Source organism: Vespa mandarinia, chromosome 10, assembly GCF_050613455.1.
Source record: "Vespa mandarinia isolate Hongniang chromosome 10, ASM5061345v1, whole genome shotgun sequence".
Classification (NCBI taxonomy): Eukaryota; Metazoa; Arthropoda; class Insecta; order Hymenoptera; family Vespidae; genus Vespa; species Vespa mandarinia.
The window spans coordinates 6,896,243-6,909,085 of NC_140819.1; the positions used below are offsets into that span (position 1 = coordinate 6,896,243).

The window sequence follows — 12,843 nt, forward strand, 5'->3', positions numbered from 1 at the left end:
GCGTATGTGAATGAGTATAAAAATTATAATATATTACTATAAATATTATATAATACATACGGTATATATATATATATATATATATATATATATTACTAATATAGTTATATTATAATAAGTATAAGTTAAATTTGAAAAAAGAATATTAACAAATTGTTTTTTTCGCCCGAAGTAAAAATTAAACTCTATTTCTTTTGGATTACTACTATTTAAATAAAACAAAAGATAACAAAAAATTATTTACATATATATATATATATATATATATATATATATAGCCATACACACGTATGTACGTACAAGTGTATGCACTTCGAAATTATATCGATTTATGTAGAATATTTAACAAATTCAATATGATATCGATAATCGATTTTTTATTCTTCTTCATTTGAAGGACAAATTCGATAGAAAAATCTATCTTTTATGTTATTGAAGGTTATGAAATGTTAATAAAAAAAAAAAAAAAAAAAAGAAAAAAAAAAAACAAAATAAAACAAAAAAAATTCGCAACATATCGAATTATAAGAAATGTAAATATTGATAAAACTTTCGAATAGATATTTTCATTTATTTATTTATTTATTTTTTTTTTTTTTTTTTTATTTTACATATAAATCTAATGCGTCGTCGATCCTTTTAAATGTAGTTTCCTTCAAAACAAGGACGACGACGATAGTAACTTAGAAGTTAGGAACATTGTTAAAACTGTTGGCTCGGTTGCATGTTATGTAATATCAATTAAATGCTTGTTTTCGTGTGACGTAACGGTCAACTTCTCCTGTTTCAGGCCGCGGAAGGCTTCGTCTTCGTCGTGGGTTGCGATCGTGGAAGAATTCTCTACGTATCCGAGTCGGTATCACAAACTCTCAATTACTCTCAGGTACCAAATCACTATGTGAGACATTAACTCGAGTTTGAACTTATAGACACATGGCAAAACTTATGATTTAAGGAGAATTCCAATATACAGTGATGAACATGTCGGACAATACAATTGTTAGATAATGATCTTTGTTGAATTATTTTTTTTTCTTTTTTTTATGTAATTATTTTATCATCGATAATATTATGATATTGGTTTGCTATTTAATGTAAAAAGAAAAAGAAAAAACTAGATCGATGATATTATTATATATGTATATAAGTATGTGTATATACATATATATATATATATATCATTGATCCAACATCACGCAATTTTCTGTTTATTTTTTATTATTTTGATATCATCGATACATCGATTTTGTCTTAGTAATTTAATCCAAGAAAAAAACAAAAAAGAATTAATTATATGATATATTAAATATATAAATAAACCTAACTATGACAAATTAATTTTTGTACAATTATCTTATCATCGATATATCGATTTTCTCTTGCTATATTTAATATATATATATATATATATATATATATATATATATATATATGTATAAATTGTATAATATGACATATATTACGTGTATAGGTGGATCTAAATTGAAAATTAATTTTTCTCAGTTATTCTATCGACAATTATTTTATCATCGATCTATCAATCTTATCTTGCTATTTGATCTATAAAAGGAGAGAGAGAGAAAAAAAAAAGGAAAAAAATAACGGATATAAATTTTCCTGACTTCTATAAATCACCCTGTATATCCTAAAGGAGAATGTATAATAAAATTGATAAAAAAAAAAAAAAACGATAAAAAAAACTTTTGTAGGGTGATCTTTTGGGTCAGAGTTGGTTCGACATACTTCATCCGAAGGACGTAGCAAAAGTAAAGGAGCAATTATCCTCGTCGGATCTAAGTCCGCGAGAACGACTGATCGATGCTAAAAGTAAGTATAATGTATAATACACACACACACACACACACACATACGCGCGAATACAAAAAAAGATATAACAATTAAGAATTAAGAAGGATAAATTAATAATAAAAAATTTGTCCGATTGGTTAAAAAGAAAAAAAATTATTTTGACGTGTGGGAGGAATATCTGATTAAGATTCGGCGATAGAATTTTCTCTCGTTAAATGTTCCATGTTTGACATTCGACCCACGAATCCATTAATTATAGCACCTTTCGACATTCACCTGACTAGCTTACGCGCGTCGATCAGGATAACGCAGATTACTAACTACGATTTTCTTCCACATTCACCCGATGAAATGTCAGTCGTCCTGCAACATTTGCTTCCAAGACCGTTTGCCGATAAACATCTTTGCGAATCTGTGTTAGCAGAGATAAACCGTCTATTACGAAAGGATTCGTGCATTCAATGAGGAAGATAGACTAAACGAGAATGATCATATGATCATGATGACGACAACGATGAGATGATGATGGTGATGATGATGATGATGATGGTGATAATAGTACAAAACGTTTATAGAGATCATCGGTTGTCTCTAATTACTCATGTCCCTTACAAATATTAAACATGTTTAAGTATAATCATTTAGAGAAGAAAATCTTAGATACTATAGGGACCTAATCGAAATTAATTACATCCTATTGTATATCTTTATATCAATTTAAAAATAATATATTTCAAACAGATCGTAACCTGGTGTAATAATGATGATGATGATGATGATGATGCTGATGATGATGATAACGATACAAAGAAGTATTCATCAGAATCATTGATTATCACTAATTACATATGTTCTTATAAACGTATTAACATTCATTCATATATAATCACTAATCGAATAAATTTGATATATTCTATACGAACAAACTAATCGTAACTAATGGTAGATCCTATAATAAATAAATGTCTGTAATATTAAGTGGTATATCTCAAAGAACGTTTAAAAAGTAATGTGATCGACGAGCTAGAAAAATGGAGATGACAGAAAATTATTAATTTAATGAATCGTTAATGGATGAAAGATAAGTGAATATTAATATCTTATGTTTTCTTTTGCTTTTTCTTTCTTTTCTTTTTTTTTCTTTTCCTCTTTTTTTTTCTTTTTCTTTTTTTTTTTCTTTTTCTTTTCATTTTCTTTTTCATTTTGTTTCAGCTATGCTGCCAGTGAAAACTGACGTTCCTCAAGGGGTATCCCGACTTTGTCCAGGCGCAAGGAGATCTTTCTTTTGTCGAATGAAACGTAAAGTCGAAGGAGTTAGATGCGGCGAATTACAAGTCAAAGAGGAAGCTGATACGACTACTGGTTGTCATAGACGAAAAAAACAACAAAATGTTGGTTAGTTGATTGATGCTTTTCTTAATTAAAACAGAAAAAATAATAATAATAATAATAATAATAGGATGCATCATATTAAAGTAAACAACTTGAAAAATTTATTTTGACTAAACTATATCGAATACAAGAATGAAATTTGTTTTACAGTAATCAGTGATATTTCAACTTTTCATGGGTTTTGACAAATGTTCGATTTGGATATCGCCCAATTATGTGAAAAACACGTCCCAACGAAATCCAAATTTTTTACTAAACTTTTTATCAAGAATTTTGTCATTCGCAAAATCAAAAGAAATAGTTTCTCATTCTCATGTTTTAATTGTTGCACATGAACAATTGTCCTTTACGAAGTTTCAAATAAAGAAAGGGATGAACTAAGATCTGATGATTTGAATTATGTCATTGATCGATGTATTTAATCGCGTCAAATCCGTCACGTTGTGAGAAATTTTCATTCAAAAAAAAAAAAAAAGAAAAAAAAGAGAGAGAGAGAGAGAGAAAGAGAGAAAAAAAAAATGAAAAATCTTTGACTTGTATGATAACGTCGATGATTTGTTTGACGACAAATCACATTATCTTATACCATATAATTTAATTAAAATAAATTTTCGAAGTTGTTTACAATATTTTGATAAATATACAAAATATATTTATAGTAATATTTTGTAATAAAAAATGGAGATCACACACACACGCTCATACGCACGCTCACACACACACACACACACATACACATACATATAAAACGATTGGCTAGCTTTAGAAATATATGTATTACGAAAGGAATTCGTATTTCCTTCTCTCTCGTTCAACGAGAGATAGTGAGATAGTGAGATAGAGAGAGAGAGAGAGAGAAAGATAGATAGAGAGAAAGAGAGAAAGAGAGATAGATAGAGAACGAGAGAGAGAGAGAGAGAAAGAGAGAGAGAGAGAGAGAGAGAGAGAGAGATGGATTCAGGTAACATAGAGTTCTTTGTCGAAGGTGAAAAATCTTGATGATCGGTGAAAGGACGTCGAATGCTGGCGCGTTCTCCCGTGTAACATCACTTGAAATATCGTTATTGCTATCTCAAATCCCGGGAATAAAGTTCTTCTTTTTTTTTTTCTTTTTTCCTTTTCTTTTCCTTCTTTTTTTTTTTTTTTTCAAACCCCATAATAACATGGTAAGAAATGTTGTAGGTTCGTATAACTCTCTTCTATCTAGCTATGTATCTATTTCTGTGCTATTGGTATTGTATATGTATATACGTATTTACGTACATACGTAATACATGTATATATATCTTGGGCAATTCATTCTTTAAACATAAAGAATTTTTATAATCGTATAAGTTATAGTATCTTCATTTCTTTTTCTTCTTTTCTTTTTTTTTTTTTTTGTATGTTTAAATATATCCATTTTTTAAGATATAACTATACAAATATATATATAGATATACACATACGTTATTTTAGATTTCTTCTTGCTATATTACATACTTGTGTTATAGTTATATTTTTTTATTTTTTATTTTTTCATAATCTCTCTCTCTCTCTCTCTCTGTCTCTCTCTCTCTCTCTCTCTCTCTCTCTCTCTCTCTCTCTCTCTCTCTCTCTCTCTCTCTACACACACAGACATACACATATGCAATTTTCTAAGATATAGAATAAATAATCATGCATATACTTTATTTAATATTTCCTGTTTATTATATAATTATAATCGAATGATTATTTAATTATATCTTTTTATCATTCTTTTTTTTCTCTGATATAAACAGATTGGAAGTATTGCGTGATCCAATGTACCGGGTATCTGAAGTCTTGGGCACCAGCGAAAATCGGTTTGGAAGAACAAGAGGGAGAAGCCGATGGCGAAGCTTGCAATTTGTCGTGTTTGGTAGCAGTCGGTCGAATTCAAACTGCACTTCCAACCTCGTCAACCTCAACGAGAAGACCACGTCTTCGAACTATAGAGTTCATCTCGAGACACGCAATGGATGGGAAATTCTTGTTCGTGGATCAAAGGTCATTTAGAATTAGCTACTCTTTTGCAATAGAACGGCTATTGACGATGACGATGAAGAAGAAGAAGAGATTGCTTTGGCGTCCATTGAAAGACCGCAAATGTTAATGAAGTCTCTCTTTTTCTCTCTCTCTCTCTTTCTCTCTCTCCCTCTCTCTCTCTCTATCTCTCTATCTCTCTCTCTCTCTCTCTCTCTCTCTGTCTCTCTGTGGTAGAGAAAATAATAAATATAATATTTTGTTCTTATGCCTTCAGAGCCACACTGGTACTTGGTTTTCTTCCTCAGGAACTTTTGGGTACTAGTATGTATGAATATTATCATCACGATGATATACCACACCTCGCAGAATCACACAAAACGGCATTGCAATCTTCTGAACGTGTTACGACTCAAGTAAGTCTTTGTTTTTATTATTCTCTTTTTTTTTTTTCTTTCTTTTTTTTTTTTTTTTTTTTTTTTTTTAATTTTATTTTATTTATTATAATCTTTCGTCTGTCTGTTCTTGAAGATAATATCATTTCTTTCATTCTTTCTTTCTTTCTCTCTTTCTTTTTTTCTTTTTTTTTTTTCCTTCTCTTTTTTTAGGTATATAGGTTTAGAAATAAGGGTTCGAATTTTGTCAGGCTACAGTCTGAATGGAAATCCTTCAAGAATCCATGGACCAAAGATATCGAATATTTGATAGCCAAGAATTCGACCGTCTAGTGAGTTTAATCTTTGTAAGATTATCTTTTTTCCTTTTCCCTCCTCCTCCTCCTTCTCCTCCTTCTACCCCTCCCCACACCCCTCCTCCGCCCCTTTGTAATAAATTTTATTTCATTTATTATATCACTTTCAGTTGTGACATACGACAGGCTGGAAATAGTACGAATAAAACTGAAAATTCTAGCGTACAAGAGAATTATGAATACTTCGCTCAAAGTATGTATCTCTTTGTACCGACGAAGAAATAATGCGTTAGTTGTCATTTGACGATTAATTAAATAAAAGACGAGAAAAAAGAAGAATAAATAAACAAATAAATAAATAAATAATATTGAATTTTAGGTAATGGAGGTTTGGAAAGACTTATCTCGAGTCACGTAGAGGTCAGTAAAATTGGACGTCAAATAGCAGAGAATGTTTTGGATCTTCAAAGACGCGGTGAAGATTCTTCATCAGGAAGTAGTCCGGGTCCGGTTGTGGAATCTGCATTGTTAAATACCGAGGTAGATATATATATAATTTATATAAAATTTATAATTGATAATACTAAATTTAGAAAATTTAGAATATATATAAATATTAGAAGTGAACTATTTAATAACAATGTTGACAATAGGGATCATCTTTCCGACCTAAGTCGCAGATTACGACCACGGCTTCGCCAGAGAGAATTCACGATGTCTCACAAGTAGGAATAAGTGCTGATAACAGCAGTAACAACCCAACGTCCACGTACAACCACGTAGCCAACAACGTTCAACTCAACAGCATCGCGAACGACCAAGGTCATAGCTATTACTGTCTCTAAGGAGTCGTTTATTGGTGTGTAGTGCGAATGCCGGATTTATCAGAAGAGAAGAATAGAAATATGTAGATCAGAAAGGGAGATAGAGAAAAAGAGATAGATAGTTAAATATATATAGAGAGAGAGAGAGAGAGAGAGAGAGAGGTGGGGGGAGAGGAAGAGAGAGAGAGAGAGAGAGAGAGAGAAAGAAAGAGAGAATAGTTTATGAAAATACACAGTGTCTATACAATCGGCTTGTAGGCAATGATTTATATACATGATCATGGAAATACATGTATAAAGTAGATACGCATATATTTGCATGTTCATGCAACAAATATTTATTTTTCATACGTACATAATATCTTTGCCAAAGACATTGCTATCTGATTCTTTTTTTTGATCTTTTCTAAATAATCTTGTTCAGTTCATTTTTTTGTTCTTCTTCTTTTTAATCTGACTTATCTCTAAATAGAAAATTGATTATAATAAAATGCACGGTTCCTATCAAATTATTCACCTTGGGTAAAAATAGTTAAATATCACGCGCAACGTTACATATACCTCCTTTTAGGACCGTTACCAGACGAGGATATGATGGAAATGATCGGTGGGACTGCTATTAATGAGTCCCCAAATCCTGTGCCATCCGATGGAAATGATGAGGCAGCAATGGCTGTGATTATGAGTCTTCTGGAAGCTGATGCTGGCTTGGGTGGCCCTGTTGATTTCACCGGATTACCCTGGCCATTACCATAGTGTGGATTGCGTTAGTGATTACTTCACAGTGACTTTTTTCAATATGTACATTACAATTTTGAACATATTTATATAAGGATCATTAGTGAAAAAGTGTATATACTATAAAATCCCTTCCATGTACCTGTAATCAATACTTTGACAAAAACATTTTTTAAATATTCAATATATATATATATATATATATATATATATATATATATATATATAAAATTTTTTAACAAATCTTTCAAATATCCCGATTAAATGGTACACTGGTCTTAAGAAAAACTTAAAAGCGCTTATTCTCAAAGTGTGTAGAGTTATTCTGGTGCTAAAGTGGTGCTGCATGGAACATAAATCAGTGTATTCTATGTGACATCGTTTAAAGTGTGTCGCTATCGACAATTCATTTTCCACGTGTTATTAATGTTTCTTAGCATTTATTGTTATACAAAAAAAAAAAGAAAAAAAGAAAAAGGAAAAAAAAAAAGAAAAAAACAATAAGAAACACAGTAACACGATAGAGTATTTTGACATCTTATGTGCTTAAAACAAGCAAAATCTATATGGAAAGAAATATATCTTATTTTGTGTATGACAATATTTTATGTTTGTCAAATTTAATTTCTGAAATAATTTATATAACACTGATATGACCTTCCTCAGAAATATATTATGAGGGATACAGTGTTGTTGATGATAAAAGAGAAAAAAAAAAAAAAAGAAAAAGAAAAAAAAAGAGAAAACAAACAAACAAACAAACAAAAAAATTTGTCAGTGTTTTTCAATTTTGCTAAGAATAATAATGTTATATTTGTAAATAATATAAAAGGATCTGTGCTCTATTGTATCGTGATGCTAAGTGTACCTAATTAATATTTAAGAATTTCAGCATTGACTTGAAAATATCTTTTACTATCGTGGAGGCAACTATGGTATTTAGAGTATCACGGATGTTAACGTTGTGCAACATATGGATTCTTAATGATGAACTCTTACAAACTATAATGTTAATTTTTCAATATGTGTTATGTAAGTATTTGTAACTGATGTGATTACATGGTCGAAAATCATCTAATTTTAAATATTCGACAATTTTGAACATATCCATTTTGTGTTAGATAAATGATTTCATTTTACAAATAATACTCCCATACATCATGAATAATTTATATTTCATTAATTTCAAAATGAAATATGAAATATTAGAATGTATCTTACTCTTCGATGGATTATATTTTTGCGTTTGGCTAAAATTTTTTTTTGTACTTTTTCGTATTTTTTTTTTTTGAAACGTAAATTTTGTATTTTTTTTTTTTTTTTTTTTTTTTTTGTAAAATGTAAATCTCACGATTAGAGATATTCCATGAAAATTTTCGAATTTAGTTTGAGGGATAAAAATTAAATACTGTAATACGATTATTGTATTATCGAATACTCTCATTGTACTAATTTCATTAATTTTCTCTTACATTGTAATTAAATTTACAATATACGTCGAAGAGTGAGGATAAAGGCTGTGAAAACTGATTCTTTTGCTTTGTAAAAATGTTCTAATGTGCAAGTGGAAATTTGTAAATTTAAGTGTTATTAGATTTAAAAAAGAAAAAAAAAAAGAAAAGAAAAGAAAAGAAAAGAAGAAAAAAAAAAGAAAAAACTTAGAGGAAACTATTTAAGATAAGAGATCCAGTATACGACAGTTTGCTTATCTACAATTAAGATTATCCTGTTCCTTTGACGTTAATATCTCATAGAGATAATTTATTTTAAATCTTTAATATAACTCAAATAGAAAGAGAGAGAGAGAGAGAGAGAGAGAGAAAATAAAGTACCTCCTGGAATTATTTTTTAATTATAGATCGAATAAAAGATTTTAAAAATTTATAAGTTTTAATAGAATTATGATCTTTTTTGTTACTACCTCTTTATCATATTACTTTATCTTATCTTGTATTAAATGAAGTAGGATTATCATTTCTGATCGAAATGATCTAAGAAAAAAAAAAAAAAAAATATATTATTTCTTAAAATATTATCTGATATTATATTAAAATTTATATAAATTTTTCGATCAAATTAACTATATATATATAATGTATATATATATATATATATATATATATATATATATATATATATATATATATATATAAATTCATAATAAAATACACACGATTTAATATAGTACAATAAGATTTTATATACTATATTTAGAACATTGACGATGCAAATTTCATCTCTACGGTAAAAACAAAATTTTATTTATTAAAAATATCTATCGATTAACGTAAAAGCTATGTTTTAAGATAAAGTAGTAATTTATCTGTATAATTGTTTCCTAGAATTATATACACATATATAGTTTGTATGTATGTAAATTTATATATGATATCAATACGAATGTACAAGATAATAGATCTTTTTTTTTTTTTTTTTTTATTAAAAAGGTGGAATTTTATATTTCTATATAGAAACTGTAATATTATCTATAAATTCATATTTATATACATATTTTTTCAATTTTCAATAGACGATTATCTTCCAGTTGTAGATTTTATCTTATCATATATTAATCAGACATTTATTTCTTTGGATTTCTACAAAAAGTTTTTCGAGAGACAAATGATTATTATTATCTTTTTATAATATAAAATTGTTTAATTCGTTAGTTCTCAAAAGATTGTACATCTTTTTCGTTAATTTCACTTTTAAAACAGTTCTTTTCCTTTCTTTTTTTTTTCTTTTTTTTTTTCGAAGACATTTTATTATCTTTCAAGTTTTTTTTTCCATTGGAACAAAACATATTCAACATTTTGATCATTAAATTTATTATTTATCGTATGCTTTCTGTTTTTATTTTTGTTTCTTGAGGTTCTAATTCTAAATCTACTTTTACTTTAGATTTTTTATGTGACTTTTTAATATTAATCTCATGTTGCATGTCATATTCATCATTAGCATTATAATTTGCATCGTTACTATGTCTATTCTTTGAAGATTTTTTATTTGTCGACGTACAATCTGACGAATAATCATCTAATTTTTCTTTCTTAATTGTTACATTTTCATAATCTAATTCTATTCCTAAAGTTTCTGCACGTTTCCTTTTATGTTTCTTTCCTGATTCATTAAAACTATTCTCATTATCAGTTTCATTATTAACGATAGATTTTTCTGTTTTAATCTTAACTTTTTGTTTTTTATGATCGTACGGTTGAGTACATTCTGTCTCGCTACAATCTTCCACTTTAATTTCAACATAACCAAATTCAGATTCAGAATCTGTTAGAGACTTTTTTATTCGCTTTTTAGAAGATTTGCTTTTATGACACGTTGATTCCTCTTTGATGCTATTTGACTTTGATAATTTCTCTAACTTAATTGGTATTTTAAATTCATTTTCGGAATGTTTTTCACTTTCTAATTGAACATCATTTTGTACATCATAATCTATGCTACCATTGGCATCCATAGAATATTTCAATTTTTTAGAATGTTTCTTAGATTTCTTTATGTATTTTTTCGATTCTGTTTCGGTATCAGTAGTAGACGTATCTTTTTCTACTTTAATTGTAACATTACTATAATCAAATTCTGATTCTGATATATCCGTTGATTTTCTTTTTAAACTCTTTTTATTTTTCTTCTTTTTCTTAACGGATATTTCATTGCCATTTAAATAACTCACATCGTCGTAAGAAATATTTAAATGTTCATCATTTTTTGCATCAACATTTGATTCAGATTTTGTTATACATTTTTTAGAATGCTTTTTATTTTCTTCTTCTTCCTCGTCTTCCGTATCTTGATTATTCAAACACTTTTTCTTCGTTAAGTGTTCTTCCAAAGATATATCTTTCTTTATTTTTCTCAATTTCTTCCTCTTTTTAGTAGACTGACATATTTCCACATTTGAATTATCGGTATCGTCGCTTTCATGCACTGCATAGAACGTTCCATTAGAAGAAACACGTGCAGGTAATTTACAACCTTGTAGATAGTCACTGTGGGTAAGCAAAAAAAAAAAAAAAAAAAAAAAAATATAGCTCATTACTTTCAATTGAATTTATAATTGAATATAATTTCTCTTTTACTTTATTGAAAGAGAAAAAAAAACAATAATCTACTTACGCTTCATTTAATATCCCTCGTAAAAATGGTAATCTACTAGTAAAATCCAAATTTGTAACTTTAAATCTAACTTCTTGTCCAATATTTACCGTATCACCTGGCCAATTTTCTACATTCTCTGGTTTGGGTATAGAGACATTAAAAGCTTTGTGCATAAGTACACCAATATAATTAGCGCCCTTTTTATGAACAACGCCTAAACAAAAATTTTGTCATAATTGACAGAGAAATGTCATAAAATAATTTTAATAATTAAATATATGTTTAATGATATATATATATTACCTTTCAATAAATGGCCAATTTGTGGTCTGAATACATAAAAATCTGCTTCAATGTCAATATGAATGAAACATGAATCATAAAATATATCTCCAAGGGGAGTGAGTAATTTTGGATTCTTGTAAGCCAAAAGAAAGCCTTGTAATCTGTGAAAAATTATTCAATGATACATTTATTAATATTTATTAATTATATTATTGATATACATACTCTGAATCATATGCGTTCAAACCAGAACTTAATATTTCATTTAATGCTGCACCAAGATCATTCATATGATATGGATGCAATCCAAGATGCTTTTTCATACGTTCAAAATATACATGTGAATCTTCATCCTCTAAAAGACCTGCTAACTCTAACAGAGACCATGTTATTCCTGTATATGGTCTAAACTTCATTTTATTTAGATTATATATACGAATGTATGCAAAAATCACTGAACAAGCATGAGAAATAGGTTATGCGTTTCCAAATTGATAAGGTTAAGTTCAAACAATCGTGCTTTCACGAACTTACACGATGTATGAACGACAACATTCACGAAGTTACAAAAACCACAGTGAAATGAGCGAAAAAATATTTTTTTTCTTTTTATATTTTTAATGAAAGACATAAAATATTATTATTGAAACGAAAGTTTTTATTATTATATTTATGACAAATTTCGTGATTTAATTATGTCCCTTTGTATAGCGATAAAATTATAATTTTAAACGATATAAATTTTCGTCAGAGTAGCCAACTATTGTAACTAAATATCTCTAATTGGGCAATAAGTCATAAAATGTATTTATTATTTAATTTTAAATTTGTGAAACATTAATATATATATATATATATATATATATATATATATATATAAACAGATATATTATGAAAAATAGAAAAATAATATATTTCGAATATTTATATCTAGGGACAAATTCGTCGATAATATTAAATTGTATCTATGCAGAAATTCATCAATGATTTTCCCGCCCTTTTAAT

The 12,843-nt window shown here is 28.0% G+C and overlaps 2 protein-coding genes across 2 annotated transcripts in view; one reads left to right on the forward strand and one right to left on the reverse strand.

The window, feature by feature from the left end:
- The window catches only part of cyc (basic helix-loop-helix ARNT-like protein cyc), a 34,210-nt gene extending 26,576 nt beyond the window's left edge, over positions 1-7,634 (forward strand). The window contains exons 6-15 of the mRNA XM_085659972.1: positions 791-883; positions 1,710-1,827; positions 3,022-3,204; positions 4,965-5,211; positions 5,465-5,603; positions 5,796-5,914; positions 6,049-6,131; positions 6,258-6,418; positions 6,532-6,700; positions 7,274-7,634. Coding sequence (XP_085516098.1) covers positions 791-883; positions 1,710-1,827; positions 3,022-3,204; positions 4,965-5,211; positions 5,465-5,603; positions 5,796-5,914; positions 6,049-6,131; positions 6,258-6,418; positions 6,532-6,700; positions 7,274-7,458 — 1,497 coding nt within the window. The 3' untranslated portion in view covers positions 7,459-7,634. The remainder of the gene's footprint in view (positions 1-790; positions 884-1,709; positions 1,828-3,021; positions 3,205-4,964; positions 5,212-5,464; positions 5,604-5,795; positions 5,915-6,048; positions 6,132-6,257; positions 6,419-6,531; positions 6,701-7,273) is intronic.
- A 2,189-nt stretch (positions 7,635-9,823) lies between these two features.
- Positions 9,824-12,551, reverse strand: Polr1F (RNA polymerase I subunit F). Its single transcript, XM_035875104.2, has 4 exons — positions 12,064-12,551; positions 11,857-11,999; positions 11,572-11,767; positions 9,824-11,444 (listed from the first exon to the last, which is right to left on the reverse strand). The coding sequence occupies exons 1-4, from the start codon at positions 12,252-12,254 to the stop codon at positions 10,274-10,276; spliced, it is 1,701 nt and encodes a 566-aa protein (XP_035730997.1). The 5' UTR covers positions 12,255-12,551; the 3' UTR covers positions 9,824-10,273.
- Between the last annotated feature and the right edge of the window lie 292 nt (positions 12,552-12,843).

What these genes read in the sequence shown, in the direction of transcription:
- Polr1F (XM_035875104.2), bottom strand. Translation starts at nt 12,254, where the DNA reads ATGAAGTTTAGACCATATACAGGAATAACATGGTCTCTGTTAGAGTTA. An exon ending in TTGAACGCATATGATTCAGA is followed by an intron (nt 12,000 to 12,063) that starts GTATGTATATCA and finishes AATTTTTCACAG; the next exon opens with ATTACAAGGCTTTCTTTTGG. An exon ending in CGAGGGATATTAAATGAAGC is followed by an intron (nt 11,445 to 11,571) that starts GTAAGTAGATTA and finishes GCTTACCCACAG; the next exon opens with TGACTATCTACAAGGTTGTA.